The sequence below is a fragment of the Rhincodon typus genome, chromosome 29 (genome assembly GCF_021869965.1).
Source record: "Rhincodon typus isolate 14 chromosome 29, sRhiTyp1.1, whole genome shotgun sequence".
Classification (NCBI taxonomy): Eukaryota; Metazoa; Chordata; class Chondrichthyes; order Orectolobiformes; family Rhincodontidae; genus Rhincodon; species Rhincodon typus.
The window spans coordinates 4,565,516-4,588,487 of NC_063360.1; the positions used below are offsets into that span (position 1 = coordinate 4,565,516).

Here is a 22,972-nt window from a genome sequence, read left to right on the forward strand (position 1 = left end):
AAGAATAAGAATAAGGGGAGAATAGGACCCCTTAAAGATCAGCAAGACTGCCTGTGTGTGGAACCGCATCAAATGTGAGAGATACTAAATAAGTATTTTGCATGAGTATTTACAGAAGATATGGAAGATAGAGAATATGGGGAAATAAATAGAAACAGCTTGAAAAATGTCCATATTACAGAGGAGGAAGTGCTGGATGGCTTAAAAAGCAAAAAGGTAGTTAAATCCCCAGGACATGATCAAGTGTACCCTAGATTTCAGTGGGAAGCTGGCAAAGTGATTGCGGGGCCCCTTGCTGGCATATTTGTATCATCAATAACCACAGGTGAAGTGCCAGAAGACTGGAGGTTGGCTAACTTGGTGCCACTATTTAAGAAAGTGGATAAGGAAATGCCGGGGAACCAAAGGCCGGTGAGCCTGGTATCAGTGATGGGTAAGTTGTTGGAGGGGATCCTGAGGGATAGGATTTCCATGTATTTGGAAAGGAGAGGACTGATTAGGGATAGTCAACATGGCTTTGCGCATGGGAAATTGTGTCTCACTAACCTGATTGAGTTGTTTGAAAATGTAACAAAGAGGATTGATGAGAGCAGAGCGGTGGACGTGATCTTTATGAACTTCAGTATGGCTTATGAGAAGGTTTGGCTTGATAGACTGGTTAGTAAGGTAAGATCTCACAGAATAAAGGGAGAACTAGCGACTTGGATACACAACTGGCTTGAAGGTAGGAGACAGAAGGTGGTGGTGGAGGGTTGATTTTCAGGCCGAGGACCTCTGACCAGCGATGTGCCACAGTCCTGGGTCCATTGCTTTTCTTCATTTATTTAAATGATTTGGACATGAACATAAGAAGTATGGTTAGTAAGTTTGCAGATGACACTAAAATTGAAAGTGTAGTGGACAGCGAAGAAGATTATCTAGGAGTATGATGGGACCTTGATCAGATGGGCCAATGGGCTGAGGAGTGGCAGATAGAGTTTAATTTAGATAAATATGAGGTGCTGCATTTTGGAAAGGCAAGTCAGGGCAGGACTTTTAATTTAATGGTAAGGTCCTGGGGAGTGTTGCTGAGCAAAGAGACCTTGGAGTGCAGGTTCATAGTTCCTTGAAGGTAGAGTCTCAGATTGACAGGATAGTGAAGAAGATGTTTGATATGCTTGCCTTTGTTGGTCAGTGCATTGTGTATAGGAGTTGGGAGGGCACATCGCAGCTGTACAGGACATTGGTTAGACCAATTTTTGTATACTGCATCCAATTCTGGTCTCACTGCTATAGGAAGGATGTTGTGAAACTTGAAAGGGTTCAGCAAAGATATACAAGGATGTTGCCATGGTTGGAGGATTCAAGATATAGGGAGAAGCTGAATAGACTGGGGCTATTTTCCCTGGAGTGTCAGAGGCTGAGGAGTTGACATTGTGGAGGTTTGTACAATCATGAAGGGCATGGATAGGATGAATAGTCAACATCTTTTCCCCGGGGTGGAGGAGTCCAAAACTAAAGGTCATAGGTTTAAGGTGAGAGGGGAATGATTTAAAAAGGACCAAAGAGGCAACTTTTTTCACGCAGAGGACGGTGTGTGTAAGAAATGAGCTGCCAGTGGAAGTGGTGGAGGCTGGTACAATTACAACTTTTAAAAGGCATCTGGATCAGTGTATGAATAGGAAGGAGTTGGAAGGATATGGGCCAAATGTTGGCAAATGGGACCAGATTTATTTAGGATATTTGGTTGGTATAGACAAGTTGGACGAAAGGGCTTGTTTCCATGCTGTATAGATCTTGACATCTATGACTCTAAATGTCATTTTGCCAGCATTGCTTCTATCTTGAGGGCACATGTTCAAAAAGTAAATCATCACAGAATCTGTTTTTGGTAATTCATTTACAAGATGAAGGCATTGCTGGCTAGGCCAGAATGTATTGCCTCGAGGGCAGTTAAAGATCAGCCACATTGCTCTAAATCTGGAGTCACATATAGACCAGACCAGATAAGGATGGCAATTTCCTTTCCAAATTTATATTCATGAACCAAGCTGGGTTTGTGCTGACAATAGTTTCATGGTCATCATTAGACTTTTAACTCCAGATTTATATTTAAATCAAATTCCACCATCTGCCATGAAGAGATTCAAACCCAAGCCCCCAGAACATTATTTGGCTCTCTGGAATAATAGTCCGGTGATAATACCACTAGGCTACCACTTCCCCTATAGCCACTATGATCCAGAGCGATAAAATGCTAGAGAAACAAAAGCTTAGACTTTGTGCTGAGTCCGAATGTTTAAAGACGGCATGCTGCAAATTAAAAAAATTGTTTTATGGCACAGATACAAACATTGTCCTATTTCTATTATCGAATACTGCATCCAAAACAGCATCTAAAACTCCACATACAAACAACATAAAGAACAGGGGCAGTTTTCTGGTCAATATTGATACTCCAGACAACATTATTAAAAGGTTATGTGGTCACTTACCCCATTATTGTCCGTGAGAGTTGCTGTGCATAAATTGGCAGCTACTTCCTAAATCCCAACGGTATTGGATGTGCTGTATAAAATCTTTCTTTCTTTCTTTTCCTTCAGACAGCAAAAGAGTTTTCTCAATTATTCCACACACATGAGAGGAAAGCTTTGCTAGTGAACAACCAGACACGAGAAGCAACTAAGGCCCGACATTCTCGCCGTATTCCAGAGAGTGTGGACTGGCGCACAGCTGGTTACGTTACCTCCCCAAAGTACCAGGTTCCTAATCTTCTATTTTGTTGCTTCAATGCATGGCTATTGCTTCAGGATTTCTGAATCATTTTTGCATTATTGTTTGGCTCAGTAACCTGTTCTTCTTCAAAGAGCAGGGAAGCTCCCTGTACAGTTTTGCTCCTTGTAGTTAAGAAAGGATGTATAATATTGGAGACGGCTCAAAAAAGATTCAGTAGCTTGCTTCCTGGGATGAAGGGGTCGATTTATCATGAACAGCTAAATAAATTAGGTCTTTGTTCATCAAAGTTTAGAATAGCGAGGGATAATCTTATTGAATCATATAACACTCTGCAGGAGCTTGACAGAGTGAATATTGAGAAGATGTTTCCACTAGTGGGGGAATCTCAAACGAGGGGGCAGTTACAGAATAAGGGGGTCACTCATATAAAACGGAGATGTAAAAGAATTTCTTCTCCCAGAGGGTATTGGAGAATGCAACCCAAAGAGCAGCACAAGATAGATCACAAAGTATTGAAAGAGGAGGTGAATAGATTTTTGAAGTGTCGGGGAGTTGAGATCAATGGTACAAAAAAGGAACTGAGTTGTGAAGCAGATTAGTCCTGATCTTATTGAAAAACCGGGCAGGGCTGAAGGTCCGAATAGCATTCTCATGCTCCTATTCCCTCTGTCCTTCATATCCCGAGTGTGTTTGACAGTACTTAACCAAAGCTACCAGAACAACATCTCATCTTATTGTAGGGTGTTTCCTCCACATGTAAATAAGGAATTTGGTGCCCACCACAAAATCTTTAGCCACCAGCTCCAGCCCTCACTTTGTCATTGTCAGACGTTGTATCAGCCTGTTCAAGGAGTATCAGATTTGATCCCACATTGAGCTTCTGAACACATATAAAAATGTCATTCACTAAAATAATTTATTTCAACCTTCGTAACATTGCTCAATTCTACTCCTGCTTCCTCCACTGATCTGCTGCTGAAACCCTCATCCATGCCTTTGTTACCTTTAGATTTGATTATTCCAATGCACTCAAGGTTAGATCCAATCTTGAGATCATCCAAACTCTGTTATCCATGTCCTAAATCACAAGGAGTCCCTTCATTCCACTCTTATGCTTACTGACTCACATTAGGTCCTGCTTAAACAACACCTTGAATTTAAAATCTTTCCATGGATTCAACTATCCTGATTGCTATAATATGTTCCAGCCCAATAAGATAACTCCACTAACTCAAGTCTTTTGAGCATCCCTGATTTTAATGTCATTGATATCCAGGCCTTTATTTGCTAAGGCTCAAAACTCTACAGTTCTCTCTCTCTCGCTAAACCTCTCCAACTCTCTTCTTCATTTTCCTCCATTTAGAAAAACATAAACCACCTGAGCATAGCTCAGTGTCAAATTTGCTTGAAAACACTCCTGTGAACTAGTTCAAAACTACTTTAAAACCATTTACTATGATAAAGGTTCTACATATACAGAAAGAAAAGTCATTGTCAGTTTTTGGTAGAGGGATGGTTAAGGAAGAGACCATTGCAACTTTTAAAGAGATTAAATTGAAGCAGAGAGAGTTGAAAAGGAAAAGTAAAGTAATTGGGTTCTCTAAGAATGAATATGATGGGCTGAATGACCTTGTTTTGTTCTATCCACATCTATGTCCATTTATGGATTTTATTCACCATGTTTTGCCTGAAAAATATTACGGTTCACCAAGAGAAGCAGATAGGACATTGGTTTAACATCTTATGTGAAGGATGACACCTGAGTTTGTGAAGCTATCTTTCAGTGCTGAGCTGTAGAGAGAGTTTGAACTAACTGTTCAAGGCTCAACATGGAAACTGAAACTTATAATCTTTGTCATCAGGGTCAGTGCAACGGTTGCTGGGCATTCAGTGCCACTGGGGTGCTGGAGGGGCAGTTGTTTAAGAAGACGGGCAGACTCATTGCCTTGAGTGAACAGAACCTCATTGACTGCTCAAGGAGTCATGGAGCTTTCGGATGCAGTGGTGGCTGGTCTTTGAATGCCTTTGACTATGTCCGTGAGAATGGGGGAATTGAAGCTGAGTCCACCTATGCGTACACTGCAAAGGTACACCTGTTTCCTAGTTTCACCATTCCAACATTGAGCCACGCTTCAAATATGTTCAAGCATTGGTGTTTGTTTTAAACCAGCACCAATTTATTAAAATGCAGCCCCACCACTACACTCCCCTCTACCTTGGTTTACACTGTTCATTGTACATTGTAATTCCAAATGGAATAAATGTCTCACCAATTAAAATTTCAAAAAACATACAAAGAACATACATTTTAAAGATTTTTTACCTCAAGCACTTCAAGGGCAGTGATTTACAACATTAGTTACACAGATAAATAAGGCAGCCAGGAGAACATAGCAGGATGCAGAGGCAGCACTGAGATATTTGTTACTTGATTCAGTTGACTACAGCCACACCACAGATTCAGAAATGTCAGGATTTATAGACCATTCAAGTACTTGAACCTCTCACTGATATTGTCCGTTTGTTTGACCATAAGGAATGCTGTATTTTGAAATATTAAATCAAGGCTCAATCTGCCTGCTGAAGGAGTACGAGTAAGCAGCGCAATCAGTTGCAGTATGGAATTAAACATTTTTACATAACAACATGAAACAGACTAATCTAACACTTGCTTTATCTTCTGTGTGTCACTTGTGGGACTCAGTGAGTAGCAATCTCACCTCTGAATCTTTTTTTGATCTGCTTCATTATTGTCACATGTACCAAGGTACAGTGAAAAGTTTTGTTTTGTGTGCAGTACAGGCAGATCTTACCATCCAAAGAACATAATGGTAATAGAACAGAATGAGGAACGCAATGTTATGGCTCCACTGCAATACCAGGGACTGGTGCACTGTTTGAGCTGCTATCTTTGTAAGAATTTAAGGTGAGGACTCTCATCAGGTGGACATGAATGATCCCATAGCACAATGTAGCTGAAGAGGAGACACATTCCCTCTAGATTCTGGTTAATACTTATCCCTCAACGAGTATCATTCAGATCAAAGTGGGGTAACTCACCATATTACATTTAGGATCTTGTATGCGTAAATCGGATGTTGTGTTGCAAAAGACTAAACGTGAAAAAAAATGACTCATTGGCTAGAATGTGTTTTGAGATGCCCTGAGAATATGTGATGTAGTGAGATTCTTAGTCATTCCTCAGCATCGCTTACATCACCAAAAAGGGCAGGCAAGGTCCTGGTTTAACATCATATCCAACAGACAGCACCTCTGACAGTGCTGCACTCCCTGAGGTATCAGGCCAGATTCTTTATCCTATCTCAGGAGTGGTGGTGTTGAAGCTACAATATTGTGCCATGCAGAGGTATATGTGTTACCCACAGTTTGCACTAACCTAAGGCCAGTTGGTCTGCTGTGTATAATTTCCTCTCTGTTTTTCTCCCACAAAGGAAGGCAAATCTTGCAAATACAATGCTTCTAACAGTGTGGTTTCTGTCTCGAGTTATAAAACACTTCCATATGGAGATGAAGAAGCTTTGACCAGAGCAGTGGCTGAAATTGGACCTATAGCCGTGGTGATTGATGCAGGCCTGGAATCTTGGCAGTTTTACAGCTCAGGTGAGCACCCCACTAGTTCTCCTGCCAACCATAACACCTCCAATTCATAGCAGACGGTCTGATTTCACGAGGGTGTTTAAGTGGCACTTGGGAGGTAGAGGATGGGCTCTTACCAGACAAACAATGGAAGTGAACAACCTTTGACTTTCAATGACCTGTAGGAGACAACTGCCCATCTATTAGCAAATAGTCAAACCCTCCTAGATCAGCAGATTCAGGAACCATTGGATGGAAGGGGTCATTATTGTTGACCTTTCTGTGGTGAAATACTAGTCCTCTCCTTGACACACCAGTAAAAGTTGGAAAGTAAGTGTGACAGGCAGACATTGTGACTAAGGATTCAGCATTTAAAATGCTGCTTGGATAGTGAGGAATAGCAATGGATCTAGATCTCCTATTTCCTCTATCATAATCCATCAGAAATTTGTCCCCATGTTTCCATCCTCTTGCTGCATCAAATTATTTGTTAAACATTCCAAACATATTAATGATGGTAAATTTTCAATTTAATTTTATCCCCAGATGTTCACACATTGTGCTTTTTCCACAAAACCAAGGATGGCAGCCACTTTGTGGTTTATTTTCTGTGACAATAACTTGAGAATCATTGAGAGGGAATCAGAGTCAACTTGCCTGGTTTAAATTTAAACAAGTGCTTGACAGTTAGGTGTTTCCTAGTTCAATGTCTATGACAACATCTCTACAATCAGAACCCATTTGCCAACCAACCAACACATGCTTCTCATGCGGTATAAATTGTTGTTCCCTTTGAGATTTCATATTTTTGCAATTCTGTCCTGATGAGTGCAAGATGGAAAGATTCAACAACATATCTCATGTTTCAGCAATACTCTGGTTCTGTATTATCAAGAGAGTCTTTGTTAAAGAATTCCAGAGTGTATATCAGCCTCCAATATGGCTCTGACGCCATTCCAAACTTTAATCATCTCTGTATGAAGAGGAGCTTCCGAATGCAATCATTCACTTGTTGAAACTTTTCCTTAGTATTCTACACTCATTGTTTAATTTGAATTGTGTTCCACATCCACCTTTCCCATGCTATTTATTACCAATTGCCTCCAGGTTGATTCCAACTCTTTCCAGCTTTTTCCCCTTAACCCAGGCTGTTCAAACTCGGAGTTAGTCTCCCATGTCTTGAATGCTGCAGCCTGCAATTATAAATAGTGATGATGGAGGCTTTCTATCACATGGCTGACCAAGAATCTCACCCATTCTTTACTGCCTGTCCCAGAAGGATTTGCAATTGGATATGTCTAGCTATGTTATAAATGCACCTTTGTTTACAATAAACTCCTGGAGTGGATCTTGAGTTTTGGATTCAGAGCTGAATATAGACATTTCTCCTCATCTCAGTCCTAAACATCCTACCACATACACTTAGACTGTAAGTGCCTGGTTCTCGATTTCCTAGTCATCAGGAACACTCTTCCTGCATTTACCGTGTCTAGTCCTGTTAGAATGTTATAGGTTTCTATGAGACCCCTCTCATTTTTATAAACTCTCATGAACATAGTTCTAACTAATCAGATCTCTCTTCAGACACCAGTCCTGCCAATCCAGGAATCAGTCTGGTAAGCCTTCATTGCACTCCTTCCATAGCCAGAACATCCTTCCTCAGATAAAGAGAAGAAAACTGCACACCAAAGATGGTTGTAACCCTGCCAATCTGACCTCCAGTAGCCCCACCAGAATAAAAGGCCAAATGGCAGTTGGAACTGGGCTCCTAGCTCCACCGTGCCATCTGAAAAGTGAGTCTCCAAGAGCTGTAATCCAACCAGAGATCAGCAACAGTCTGGGATCAACAGCGCCACTTGGAGGGGTGGCCACTGCAGGTAATGCACTGGGGTCAATGCCAAGGACCATTGCTGGAGCCTGTGGAGAGAAGTAAATGGGTAGGGTGGGGATTCATGGGAAGGTGGCACCATCAGGTTTGGGGTGAGGATCAACAAAAAGGGAAAGGTAGATGCTTCCTGAGGATCCCTCTTCCCAAAGCCAGAACATTTGATTGGTCACAGAATGTCTTATAATGAAGGACCCCCTGCTTACCACTCAGGCTCAACAATGTTTGCTGGGTAGTTGTTCCCCATAGTGTGTCCCCCATCCATCACTGGTACAAAACTCTGGTTGGATAAGGCCTGAAGTGGTTGAAGTCTCAATTGTACGAACGTAATGGAGTATCCATCTTACATCTTTCCACCCAATTAGAAAGGCCCAGGACAGGGAGAATAAAATTCAGCCCCTTACTACATAATCAATGATATAATTGCCTTAAAGAACAGCCTCATTTAGTTTTTAAACTTTCCATTTGGACCCAGTGTGTGGAGAAATGTTTCTGGAGATCACCCTTGAACAGCCTCTGACTCTAATGTTAAAATTCAGCCCCTTTCTTCTGGATTGTATCCGAAGAGGAAATCTTTTTCTCTCTGTACTCACCAATCTCCTAAACACATCAATTAGATCAAGACTTTCTGAGGAATGTTTGATTGAATTTTTGCAATGGTGATAATAGTATGTCTCATTTTCCAGGTGTTTATTACGATCCCAGGTGCAGGACTAACACCTTTAACCACGCTGTACTTGTGGTGGGATATGGCATTCAATCAGGAATGAAGTACTATATTGTTAAAAATAGGTATGGCAGCTGAACCGTTATCCTCTCCGAGGCAGGGATTAGGTTGGGTGGATGAGGGGAGTAATGTGTAAAATGAGTAATGTGGCCTATTGCCTCCCCAAGTCTGCCTGAATTCCTCCAGCAAAGGGATAGGTCTTAAATGGTCCACTTGCCATTTGAAGGCTTTACCGAATCCATGAATGCGCAATTATGGGCTTCCTCCCACAACCGTTTGGATTTTATCCTTGCTGTAGGCTTGGGATGCCCTCTTTTATGGGCAACACTACATCCCCTAGGTTGCTTGCTTCTCTCAAAAACTCAGCCCCAACCTACGTCCCTCACTAGGGTCATCCTGACTGGGCAATTCAGGAGAAACCACAGTAAAAATGAGGAGCTTGTTACTACACGGAATAGATGAGGTGAATAGCACTGTGCATCTTGGGGGAAACTAGAGGTCAATTTTAAATTGGAGAGCGTTCAGAAAAGATTTACCAGGATATTGCCGGGAGTGGAGGGTGTGAGTGATAAGGAGAGGCTAGATAACCTGAGACTCTTTTCACTGGAGTGCAGGAGGTTGAGGGGTGACCTTATAGTGGTTTATAAAATCAGGGAGGGCATAAATATGGTGAAAATCAACGGTCTTTTCCCAAGGGTGGAGGAGTCGAAAAGTAGGGGGCATAGTTTTAAGATGAGAAGAGAAAGATTTAAAAGGAACCTAAGAGGTAACGCTTTCACACGGAGTGTAGTTTGTGTGTGGAATGAACTGCCAGAGGAAATGGTGGATACGGGCACAGTTACAACATTTGAAAGACATTTTGAAAGGTACATGAATAGGAAAAGTTTAGAGGGATATGGGCCAAATGCGGGCAAATGGGCATCGTTTGGTTTGGTAAACTTGGTCAGCATGGACAAATTGGATTGAAGGTTTTCTTTCTGTGCTGTATGATTCTATGAATCTATGACTAGTTAAACACGTGAGGGAGAAAGGAGTAGAAGGTTATGTTGATGTGGTTTCATGAATTAGGATGAGGCATATTGTGCCAGCTCTTTCTGTACTACAAGCTTGAAGCAATCAAGTGTCACCATTTCATCCTGCACTGTTACAGCAGGAGGTCAGAAATTGCCCAAAAGTGGAAATTCTATCTGGGAAGAAAATATTCCAAATCTCTGATAGGGAAGATTGAATATTTTTAGCATTCAACTTTTCCATCCTTCCTTTAATTCCTTTCTGTTTGCATTTCTATTCCAGCTGGGGACAACACTGGGGCCAATCTGGCTACATCCTGATGGCCAGGGGAAGGAGCAACAGCTGTGGAATTGCAAGTTTCCCTATTTATGCCCTTGTCTAAGAATTTGGGCTTCAGAAGGTCCAAGTGCAGCTTCACTATCAGTTTTGGAATTAGTAAGACAGTGATGCTGTTTAGTAATGGTATACCTTGCATCAGCCTGTGAGAGATTCTCATAGTTTACCCCAGATCTCATTCTCCATCCTTTTCTCCTATTTAAGAGGTCGGTACCTCTGCCTGGTGTTCATTACTTTCCACATTAGGGCTTCATTTGGAGGTATTCAGTGCAGACAACCCCATGTACCTTTATCTAACCCCTGGACTCCATTTTTCAACTCTTGTGCTCCATTATCCAATCCTCTAGCTCCTTTACTCAATGTAGATCTGAGCCTGTAATTACTAATATTTGTACTTTTATATGGTTCCATTTTATTTCTGCTTTGCTCATGTTATTAAGACTAACTGTGTTAAACCTGTATTGAATTTCTAAATGCTACTTTGTAGACAGGGTTTTAAAGCTACCTGTCCTTTTGCTTTAATTAAATCATAATTAATTATTCATGTAATCAGTAGTATTATTATAAACCGTGGACTTGCCTAATTTTCAAATGACTCTTCTTTGTTTCCATGCTGGTCAAAGCAGATTATATTCACGGCTGTTGATTTGTCTAAATTACTGTTTCTGCATCTTGATGGATTTGAGAAAATTAAACAACAAAATAACTGCGGATGCCGTAAATCAGAGGCAAAAATAGAAATGTGTGGTAAAACTCAGCAGGTCTGGCAGCATCAGTGGAGAGAAATCAAAGTTAATGTTTTGGGTTGAGTGACCCTTCCTAGGAACTGACTAAATTGCTGAACAAGAGTCAATTCTTACTGTATTCGCTGACCTTTGAACTACAAGCTAAGACAATTGATAACCTTGCTCATGGGCTGGTCAATGATGATGTGGAGTCAGGAGATGGAGATAGATTAATGGTCAGTGCAGCCTAACTGATGGAGACACTTTCATATACAATCCAATGAACTCCGTATATCATCCCCTGAGCTCCATACACCATTCTCCCTGAGCTCCATATACTATCACACCATGCAACATATACAATCCTCTGAGCTGCATATGCCATCCACTCAAGCTCCATAGACCATCCCCCTGAGCTCCATATTCCATTCCCCATAAGCTCCGTATACAAACTGCCGTGCTCCATATACAATCACCCTGAGCTCCATATGCCATCCCCACCAAGCTCCATATACCATTTCCCTGAGCTCCATATACTCCCCCTGTGCTCCAATTACAATCCCCCTGAGCTCCACATACCGTACCCCTCAAGCTCCATATATCATCCCCTGAGTTCCATGTACCATCCCCCCTGAGCTCCATATATAATCCCCCTGACCTCCATATACCATCCCCACCAGTCTCCTTATGCTAGTCCCCCCAACCTCCATATAATATCCCCCTGAGCTCCATGTACAATCCTCCATGCTCCATATACAATCCTCCTGAGCTCCATATGCCATCCCCACCAAGCTCCATATACCATCCCCTGAGTTCCATATACCATCCTCTCCGAGCTCCATGTATATAATCCCCCTGACTTCCATATACTATCCCCACCAGGCTCTTTATGCTAGTCCCTCCAAGCTCCATATACAATCCCCCTGAGCTCTATTTACAATCCCCTGTGCTCCATATACAATCCATATATGTTCCCCGTGTTCCAATTACAATCCCCCTAATCTCCAATACCAAACCCCCCGAGCTCCATATGCCATCCCCCATGAGCTCAATATACTAACCCCTTAGCTCCATATACCACCTCCCCGAGCTCCATATGCCATCTCCCAAGCTACGTACACCGTCTCCTGAGTTCTATACACCATCTCCCGATCTCCTTACTGCATCTTCTGAGCTTCTTACATCACTCCCCAAGCTCCATATACCAAACACCGATCTTCTTTTCCCAGAGTTCCTTAAGCCAGCTCCCAAACTCCTTATCCAGACCTTGTGCTCCTTTATTCAGATTCCAGTCTCATTTATCCATCTGCTGCTTTGTTTCATCCAGACCTTGTGCTCCAGCGACCTGTGCTTGCTTAAAAAGAAGCTTTGCTTTCATTTAACATTGGAACATCGGAACAGACCATTCAACCTCTTGAGCCTGTTCCACCATTCAACGAGGTCATGGCTGATCTATGGCTGAACTCCCGAGTTTGGTCCATATCACTTAATGCTTAGATTTCTTTCTTCGTGAAACAATCAGATTTAAAGTTGACAACTGATCAAGCATCGACTGCCATTTGTGGGAGAGAGTTCCAAACATCTACCACCCTTTGTGTATAGAAGACCTTCCTGACATCTCCCCTGAACAGCCTGGCCCTGATTCTCAGACTATGCCCCCTAGTTCTAGAACCTCCAATGAGGTCTTTTCCAGCTAATATCTTGAAGACCTTGATCAGATCACCACATAACCTTCTAAATACTGGAGAAAACAGGCCTACATTGTGTAATCTCTTCTCATAATCTATCCCTTGAAGTCCAGGTATCATTCATGCAAACCCATGTTGTACTCCCTCCAAGGCCAATATATCCTTCCCAAAGTGTGTTGCCCAGATCTGCTCTGTGTATTGCATGCGGGGTCTGACCAGGATTTTATAAAAGATGCAGTATAACTTCTACATCCTTGTACTTCAGTTCTCTAGATATAAAGGCCCGTATTCTGTTGGGTCTTTGATTATTTTCTGCATTTTATGACATTTTAAAGATCTATGCATCCAAACCGCCAAGTCTCTTTGGACATCCACTGTATTTAACTTCATACCATCTACAAAGTACCCTGACTTATCCTTTTTCAATCCGAAATGAATAACCTCACACTTTCTTACATTTATTTCCATCTGCCACGGTCATAGAGTCATTGAATAGAATATATTCAGCACGAAAACAGACCCTTCGGTCCAACTTGTCCATGCTGACCAGGTTTCCCAAATTAAACGAGTCCCACTTGCCTGTGTTTGGCCCATATCCCTCTAAACCTTTGCTATTCATGTACTTGCCCAAATATCTTCTAAATGCTGTAACTATACTTGCACAGAGCAAAGAACAAAGAAAATTACAGTACAGGAACAGGCCCTTCGGCCCTCCAAGCCTGCACCGACATGCTGCCCATCACAACTAAAACTCCCTATGCTTCCGAGGACTGTATCCCTCTATTCCCATTCTATTCATGTATTTGTCAAGACACCCTTTAAAAGTCACTATCGTATCTGCTTCCACTACCTCCCCCAGCAGCGAGTTCCAGGCACCTACCACCCTCTGTGTAACAAACTTGCCTTATACATCACCTTTAAACCTTGCTCCACGCACCTTAAACCTATGCCTCCTAGTAACTGACTCTTCTACCTGGGAAAAAGCTTCTGACTGTCCACTCTATCCGTGTCCTTCATAATCTTGTAGACCTCTATCAGGTCGCCCCTCAACCTATATCGTTCCAGTGAGAACAACCCAAGTTTCTCCAACCTCTCCTCACAGCTAATGCCCTCCATATCGGGCAACATCCTGGTAAATCTTCTCTGTACCCTCTCCAAAGCTACCACATCCTTCTGGTAGTGTGGCAACCAGAATTGAACACAATATTCCAAATGCGGCCTAACTAAGGTTGTATCGAGCTGCAACATTACCTGCCAATTTTTAAACTCAATGCCCTGCTCAGGTGAAATTTTGTCACTGTACCACATTAGGAAAGATTAGGACAGATGACTAAAAGCTTAGTCCAAGAGGTAAGTTTTAAATGCACCTTACACAAATTAAGAGAGGTGGAGAGTTTTAGGATGGAATTCAGACTGAGATACGTGATAAACTCTTCATAGAGAATACAAATTCATTTTATTATGTGCAGAAAACTCCCAAACTCAGTCATACCTTTTGGACCCAATGCAGCCAGAAGTAGAATGAAAGCCTGACACAACTCAGATACAGAGACATTGGTGGATTCCATAGGCCCACAGAGTTTGTGATCGTAGGCTGATGAGCACTGCACAGTGACTGTTTCGTAGATAGGCGAGGGCGGAGACCATACTATAGAAAGGCAAGCATGCCGTATGCCTTGTTGACTACCTTTTCCACCTGCATTGCCACTTTCAGTGACCTGTGTACCTGTACACCCAAATCCCTCTCCTATCAGTACTCTTAAGGGTTCTGCATCTACCACTTCCTCTGGCAGTTCATTCCACATACAAACCACCCTCTGTGTGAAAAGGTTGGCCCTCATGCCCTTTTTGAAACTTTCCCTCTCACTTTAAAAATATGCCCTCTGGTTTTGAACTCCTATCATTCCAGGGAAAAGACCCTTGCTATTCACCTTACACGTATCCCTCATGATCAGAAATTGGCTAGCTGTAAGAAGACAGAGGGTGGTGGTTGATGGGAAATGTTCATCCTGGAGTTCAGTTACCAGTGGTGTACCTCAAGGATCTGTTCTGGGGCCACTGCTGTTTGTCATTTTTATAAATGACCTGGATGAGGGCGTAGAAGGATGGGTTAGTAAATTTGCGGATGACACCAAAGTCGGTGGAGTTGTGGATAGTGCAGAAGGATGTTGTAGGTTACAGAGGGACATAGATAAGCTGCAGAGCTGGGCTGAGAGGTGGCAAATGGAGTTTAATGCGGAAAAGTGTGAGGTGATTCACTTTGGAAGGAGTAACAGGAATACAGAGTACTGGGCTAATGGTAAGATTCTTGGTAGTGTGGATGCGCAGAGAGATCTCGGTGTCCATGTGCATAGATCACTGAAAGTTGCCACCCAGGTTGATAGTGTTGTTAAGAAGGCATACGGCGTGTTAGGTTTTATTGGTAGAGGGATTGAGTTTCGGAGCCGTGAGGTCATGTTGCAGCTGTACAAAACTCTGGTGCGGCCGCACTTGGAGTATTGCGTACAGTTCTGGTCACCGCATTATAGGAAGGATGTGGAAGCATTGGAAAGGGTGCAGAGGAGATTTACCAGGATGTTGCCTGGTATGGAGGGAAGGTCTTATGAGGAAAGGCTGAGGGTTTTGAGGCTGTTTTCGTTAGAGAGAAGAAGGTTAAGAGGTGACTTGATAGAGACATACAAGATGATCACAGGATGAGATAGGGTGGACAGTGGGAGCCTTTTTCCTCAGATGGTGATGGCTAGCGCGAGGGGACATAGCTTTAAATTGAGGGGTGATAGATATAGGACAGATGTCAGAGGTAGGTTCTTTACTCAGAGAGTAGTAAGGGCGTGGAATGCCCTGCCTGCAAAAATAGTAGACTTGCCCACTTTAAGGGCATTTAAATGGTCATTGGATAAACATATGGATGATAATGGAATAGTTTAGGTTAGATGGGCTTCAGATTGGTTTCACAGGTCGGCGCAACATCGAGGGCCGAAGGGCCTGTACTGCGCTGTAATGTTCTATGTTATATGTTCAATGTTCTATAAGGCACCTCTCAACCTCCAATGTTCCTGTGAAAAATGTCCCAATCTCTCCTTATAAGTCAAACCACTCCTGGCAATATTCTGGTCAATTTTTTCTGAGCCCTCTCCAGCTTAATAATATCCTTCCTATAGTATGGCCTCTGCCCTCGCCTATCTACGAAACAGTCACTGTGCAATTCTCATCAGCCTACGATCCCAAACTCTGTTGGCCAATGGAATCCACCAAGTCTCTGTATCTGAGTTGTGTCAGGCTTTCATTCTACTTCTGGCTGCATTGGGTCCAAAAGGTGTGACTGAGTTTGGGAGGTTTCTGCATATAATAAAATGAATTTGTATTCACTATGAAGAGTTTATCACGTATCACAGTCTGAGTTCCATCCTAAAACTCTCCACCTCTCTTACTTTGTGTAAGGTGCATTTAAAACTTACCTCTTGGACTAAGCTTTTAGTCATCTGTCCTAATCTTCCCTAACGTGGTACAGTGACAAAATTTCACTTAACACATCTGTGAAGCAACTTGGATGTTCTTCTTTGTTAAACATTCTATATGATTTCTTTGCCCATTCACACAGTCAATCAATATCTCTCTGTAATTTGATTCTTTTGTTACACTATCTATAACACCACCCAACTTTGACTTATCAGTGAAGTTCGATATATGCCACTACCTAATTTATTAATGTGATGATACTGTGACTTTAATAAGTTATTTGTCCCGGTTTCTTTTAAGAAGTAGATTAAACATGAGGCATCAGGCTGCTAGTGAAGACCACTTGAGAGGCCTTGGGTTTTTATTAACAACTTGAATGGATGTGGCCAGCTCTCACAGATCAGGGTTTCTGGGTTTTGGTTTATCATGAGCATCAGAAGCTACTGGGGTCTCAACAGAGTTGAACCTTCAGTAAATATCTCCTGGCTGCTACTCTCTCTGAATTTTCTCTTGATGTTTTCTTCTTGGAGTGGAGAACTGCATGTTGAGAATCTGTGTCCGAATTTTCCTTTTTAGCCAAGGGCTGTGTTTATGCGATTTTACTATAATGGAACAGTTAATTAGTAATAGTTACTATATCTATTACTGTGTTAAATTTTCCAATAGAGTTAGCTATTCTAAATACCTCTTTCTTTGGTTGTATTTTAACTACTGTGTTTAAATAAATTGTGTTTTGCCTAATGTCGAGTAGTTTGACCAGATTACATAGCATCTGGAACACGGCATTTTATATCTACCTTTAAAATAAGGAAAAGTTAAGGTCTAGGCTACCTTCTTAAAATATTTTGAGGGGGTCTGGTTTGGTACATAAAATTAATAAATAATGTGAATAATTGAGGCCTTAACGCAGATCCTTGTGGGACACCACTGGCCACATCCTGCCAATTTGAGTACCTACCCATTATCCCTACTTTCTGTCATTCTGTCACTCAGCCTTGTCAGTAATTTACCCTCAATTCAACTTCTACCCCAGTTAACAGTCCCTTATGGGAGATTTTATCAAAAGCCTTCATGAAGTCCAGAGAAACAACATTCATGGACATTCGCCAAGATCCCTGATGCCCGACCAACACATTGCTGTACAGCTTTTTTGTCTCACCTATTTAATAATTAGGCCTATAACCTGTATCACATGGCAGTCCAGGATGGTTGAAAAATGCCTAATACAATTTCAAGTTGAATCTTTATGAATATGTCCTTGGATTAACTGATATTGAGGCACAATATGGGAGCTTCACTGTGCCCCTTTTGTGTCAGTAAAACCGAGACTGTGATCCAACTGTTTCTTCAAAAACTTTTAGCATATGTTTAAATAGAGAGGGGAAAGATTGAAAAAGGACCTGAGGAGCAACTTCTTCACGCAGAGGGTGATGCATGTTTAGAACAAGCTGCCAGAGGAAGTGGTGAAGGCAAGTACAATTACAATATTTAAAAGGCATCTGGATGGGTATATGAATAGGAAGGGTTTAGAGGGATATAGACCAAATGCTGGCAAATGGGAATAGGTTGGTTTAGGATATCTGGTTGGTATGGACAAGTTGGACTGAAGGGTCTTTTTCCATGCTGCATAACTCCATAACTCTAATATAAAAGAGGCCTATCCAAAAATAGTTCTTTGTGGCAGTTGCTGAATTTCAGGTTCTATAATGTTTTTAATTTCAGTGGGAGGCATTACAGTTGGTGGCATTGTCATTGAAGCCAGAACCCCAAGTTAATGTCCTCAGGAACACCTTAGGACTTACGCCAAACTTAGGTGCACTGCCTTTTAGATAAGTCAAGCTGGAGCTTAACATAGAACATATAACATAGAACTGTACATCACAGTACAGACCCTTCGGCCCACAATGTTGTGCCGAACTTTTACCCTAACCTAAGGTCTATCTTAACCTCCACCCCTACCTTATACTATCATCCGTATGCCTGTCTCATAGCCGCTTAAATGCCCCTAATGAGGCCAACTCCACTACCCTCTCCGGCAATGCATTCCACGCCCCTGCCACTCTCTAAGTAAAGAACCTACCTTTGATGTCTCCCCTATATCTACCTCCACTCACTTTAAAACTATGCCCCCTCATTATAGCTACCTCCACCCTCGGAAAAAGTCTCTGGCTGTCCACTCTATCTATACCTCTGATCATTTTGTACACCTCTATCAAGTCACCTCTCATCATTCATCATTCTAAAGAGAAAAGCCCTAGCTCTCTCAATCTTTCCTCGTAAGACCTTCCCTTCATTCCAGGCAACATCCTGGAAAATTAAACACATACACATATACATTCTCATGGTATCATACCTTACAGCCAATGACTCAGACAACACCATCACCATCTTGATTATGCCCTGCCCCAGTAGAGGAGTGGCACAGTAGTATACAATTGGGATGGAGTTACATTGGGAATCCTCGACATTATCTCCAGATCCCATGAAGACTCATAGCATCAGGTCATACATGAGCAAAGAAATCTCCTACTGATTACTGTAATGAATCAGTGTTTCATTGATTGAACACCATTTGGAGTGAGCACTGAGGGTGGCAGGGACACAGAATGTATTCTGGGCAGGGAATGTCAATGTCTATCACCAAAAGTGACTCGGTAGTACGACTTAAGACTGAACAGGCTGAATCCTAAAAGACATAACTGCTAAACTGAGACTGCAGTCGATGGTGAAAGAACCAAAAAGAGGGGAAAATCTGCTCGACATCATCTTTACAAATCTAGCTGAAGAGTGCAAGAGGGCAAACCTGTTGCAGACACAGGCATTATCTGAAAATAAGGTGTTAACTAGGTGAAGCTTCAAATGAATGGAAAAGGTGAAATTGTCCATTTTGGCAGGAAAAAGGAAAAAGCACATAAACTAAATGCTGAGAGACTGCAGAGGGATCTGGGTGTCCTTGTGCATGAATCGCAGGAGATACTGGGCAGGTACAGCAGTAAGCAGGAAAGCTAAGAGTATGTTATGGTTTATTGCGAGAGCAATTGAATACAAACATCGGGAAATTATGTTTCAGTTATACAAAGCATTGGTGTGACTGCATCTGGAGTAGTGTGGTCACCTTAATTAAGAGAAGGTGTAAGTGTGTTAGAGGCAGTTCACGGAAGATTTACCAGACTAATATCTAATGGGCGCGTTGTCTTATTAGGAATGAACAAGCTAGAAATTCATTGGAACTTAGAACAGTGAGGCAACATTGATTGAAACATGTAAAATCCTGAATGATCTTGACAAGTAGGTATGGAGAGGCTGTTTTCTCTTTTTGGAGAATCTAGATCTAGGGGTCAATGTTTAAAAATCAGGGGCTGAACATTGAAAAGTTGAGGTGATTTTTTTACTCTCTCAAAAGGCGATGAGTCTTTGAAACTCTTTTCCTGAAAAGGTGGTATAAGCAGAAACCTTGGATGTTTTAAAGCATAAGATAACTTAATATGTAATAATATCTTGTAATCTCTCTTAGCAAGATAGATTCTTGGTAAACAAGAGGGTGAAATGTTATCAAGGCTAGGTGGGACTTTGGATTTGATCTTACAATCAGATCAGCCATGATCATATTGAAAGGTAGAGCAGGCCAAGGGGCTGAATGGCCTATTGCTGCTCCTAATTCATATGTTCACATGGAGAATGGAGCTGAAATTCAAAGGTGAGGTGAGAGTCACTGCCCTTGGCATCAAAGTAAATTTGTCCAAGTATGGCATCAAGGAAGCCTAGAAAAGCTGGAGTCAATTGAAATCAGGGCAAAAACTCTCTACTGGTTGGAGTCATGTCTGGAATGTAGAAAGGTAGCTGTGGTTCTGGGAGGTTAGTCACCTCAGCTCCAGGACATCTCTGCAGGAGTTCCTCAGTGTAGTATCCATGGCCTAACCATCTTCAGCTGCTTCATCAATGACCTTGCTTCCATCTTAAGGTCAGAGGTAAAGATAATTCGTTGATGAATGTACAATGTTCAGCGCCATTCACGACTTCTTAGGTACTGAAGCAGTCCAGGTTCAAATGCAAGAAGATCTGGACAGTATTCAGGCTTGAGTTAATAAGTGGTAAATAACATTGCTGCCATAGAACTGCCAGGAAAGGTCCATCTCCAGAAAAAGAAAAGCCAACCATTGCCCTCTCACATTCAATCTTCTTACCATTAATGAAGCCAACACTATTAATATCCCAGAGGTTACTATTGATCATTATCAGAACTGGGTTAGCCATATAGATACTGTGGCTACAACATAAGTTCAGAAGTTGAAAGTCTGAGGTCTCTAACTCACCTCCTGACTTACCAAAACCTGTCAACTCTCTACAAGGCACAAGTCAGGAGTGTGATGGACTATGAATGCAGTTCCAAAAATACTTAAGAGGTTGACATCTCCAGAGCAAAGCAGTCACTTGATTGGCACCTCATCTAACACCTTCGACATTCACTCCCCCTCCACCACTGACACTTTGTAGCAGCAATGTGTACCATCTACAAGTTGAAGGAACATATCCAGGATACTTGAATAGCACCTTCTAAAACTGCAACCTCGACCATCTAGAAGGACAAGGGCAGCAGATATATGGGAGCACCACCATCTGCAAAGTCCCTATCATGCCCCTTACCATCCTGACTTGGAAGTGTATCACTGTTTCTTCAAAACCACCGAATCAACAGCCTTCCCAACATCCCATGGACTGCAATGGGTCAAGAAGCAGCTCACTACCATCTTCTCCGGGGCAATTAGAGACGAATAATAAATACTAGCCCAGGCAGTGACACACATATCCCATGAATTAACATTAATAAATGTGAATACATTTTATGATTCAGCAGATGAAAATATGTGCCAAGAATTCTGATGCAGAGATGCAGTTATTTTAAGAGACCGGTATTTTTTCAAAGAAATGTACATAATATCAGGCACGTGAGCACAGAAAGACCTGGGCAGAATTTTAACCACAAACTATATCAAACACAATTATCGTTTCCGTGATTTTTTGCAGTTACTTGCAAAATAATTTGGGAGCAGCATGGTGGCTCAGTGGTTAGCACTGCTGCCTCACACCTCCAGGGATCCAGGTTTGATTCCACCCTCGGGTAACTGTCTGTGTGGAGTTTGCACGTTTTTCTCATGTTTGTCTGGGTTTCCACCCGGCGCTCCGGTTTTCTCCCACAGTCAAAATATGTGTAGGTTAGGTGGATCGACCATGCTAAATTATCCACAGTGTCCAGGATTGTGTTGTGTAGGTGGATTAGCCACAGGAAATATAGGATTACAGAGATGGGATGTTCTTCAAAGGGTTGGTGTGGGCTTGATGGGCCGAATGGCCTGCTTCCACGCTGTAGAGATTCTACAATTTAAACAAAAGGCACAAAAGGCATTGGCCCCACTCCAGAGTTGGCCAAGTTCTGGCTCAATTAACCATTGTTTGATTTTATCCAAACTGAACTTCTTACAGGTACCAAGATACTGATTACACAGCTGTTACTAATAAATGCTGTTTATACTAGTTATTTTTAGATGTTTAAAACTGGATTGCTCTGGCTAAGAATGCTTCATGTTTTTTTGGCAAAATATATTTAATGCTGTATTAATCAAATTATGTGACTGCTATTCTTAAGTATATCGAGGATGTTTTTCAGTGCAGAAATCTTTCTTTGCAATATTTACATTTTGAAACTCTGCCCAGCTGTGGTGGTTTGTAAATGTTTTAGATTCAAAAAATGTAAATAGTTTTGAACATTTCCAACACAGTTTTGAGTATAATTTTGTGGCCACTTTGCTGATTGCAACCAAAGAGTTGGTCATAGAGCTTAAGGTTCCCAATTAGTAACATTCAGAACAAGAGAAGACTATTCAGCCCCATCAGTTTACTCAATTCTTCAACTGGATCATGGCTGACCTGTAACGTTATTCACTCCCCTTGGTCCCGTACACCTTATAATGTTAACTAACAGATTCACTTTACAAGCTCTAGCACCCACGCACCAGACTTCTACTCCTGCCAATATTGTGAGAAAAACATACTTCCTGATTTAGAGTCATAGGGTCGTACTGTATGGATGCAGATCCTTCGGTCCAAATAGTCCATGTTGCCCGTATTCCCAAACCAACCTTCCCACTTGAATAATAGAATCATGTAAAGATAGTTCATCTGCGTTTTTACTTGATTTTTCAGCACCTGAGACGAATGTTTACAAAGACTTTTACTGTATACTATCACCAAATGGATAACTAGATGTGTATACTTACATTTATATTCATATTTACATTTATACCTACCTTATATTTCTCCCCTGAATTATCCCACTCTAATTTTATTATATTCCTCTTCTCCACCAACTCCATTCCCTTGATTTCACTGCCAGTGGAGATAGATTCTTCATATTTATTTTAATAAATCCTTTTACAATTAGAACCACCTGAATCAGATCATGCCTCAATCTTCTTAATTCAAGGGAATATAAAATAATACAAATTAAGATAATTTTCAGAGGATATTCACTAAGGAGACAGAGGAAAAGTTGCATAGCATTAGACCTCAAGGATTTGAGAGGAATATCTTTGTGCTGATTAACGATTAGTTAATGCACAGAAAGTAGAGAGTGAATGTCAGATTGTCAGGTTGTAGCTAAAGCAATGCTACAAAGATCAGTTATTAGACCTCAGCAATTTATCATCAATGTTATTGGCTTAGATGAAGGGACTGTGTATAATGTATCCAAGATTGCAAACAATACAAAACTTAATGGGAAGGTACAGGCTGCAAAGCATTATAGACCAGCTATTTAACTGGGCAAGAATGT

General features: G+C 41.6%; 1 protein-coding gene across 1 annotated transcript; it reads left to right on the forward strand.

Annotated features, from left to right (window-relative positions):
- Positions 1 to 624: 624 nt before the first annotated feature.
- Positions 625 to 10,317, forward strand: LOC109923998 (procathepsin L-like). Its single transcript, XM_020524015.2, has 6 exons — positions 625 to 666; positions 2,583 to 2,741; positions 4,578 to 4,802; positions 6,168 to 6,336; positions 8,884 to 8,989; positions 10,218 to 10,317. The coding sequence occupies exons 1-6, from the start codon at positions 625 to 627 to the stop codon at positions 10,315 to 10,317; spliced, it is 801 nt and encodes a 266-aa protein (XP_020379604.2).
- Positions 10,318 to 22,972: the final 12,655 nt, after the last annotated feature.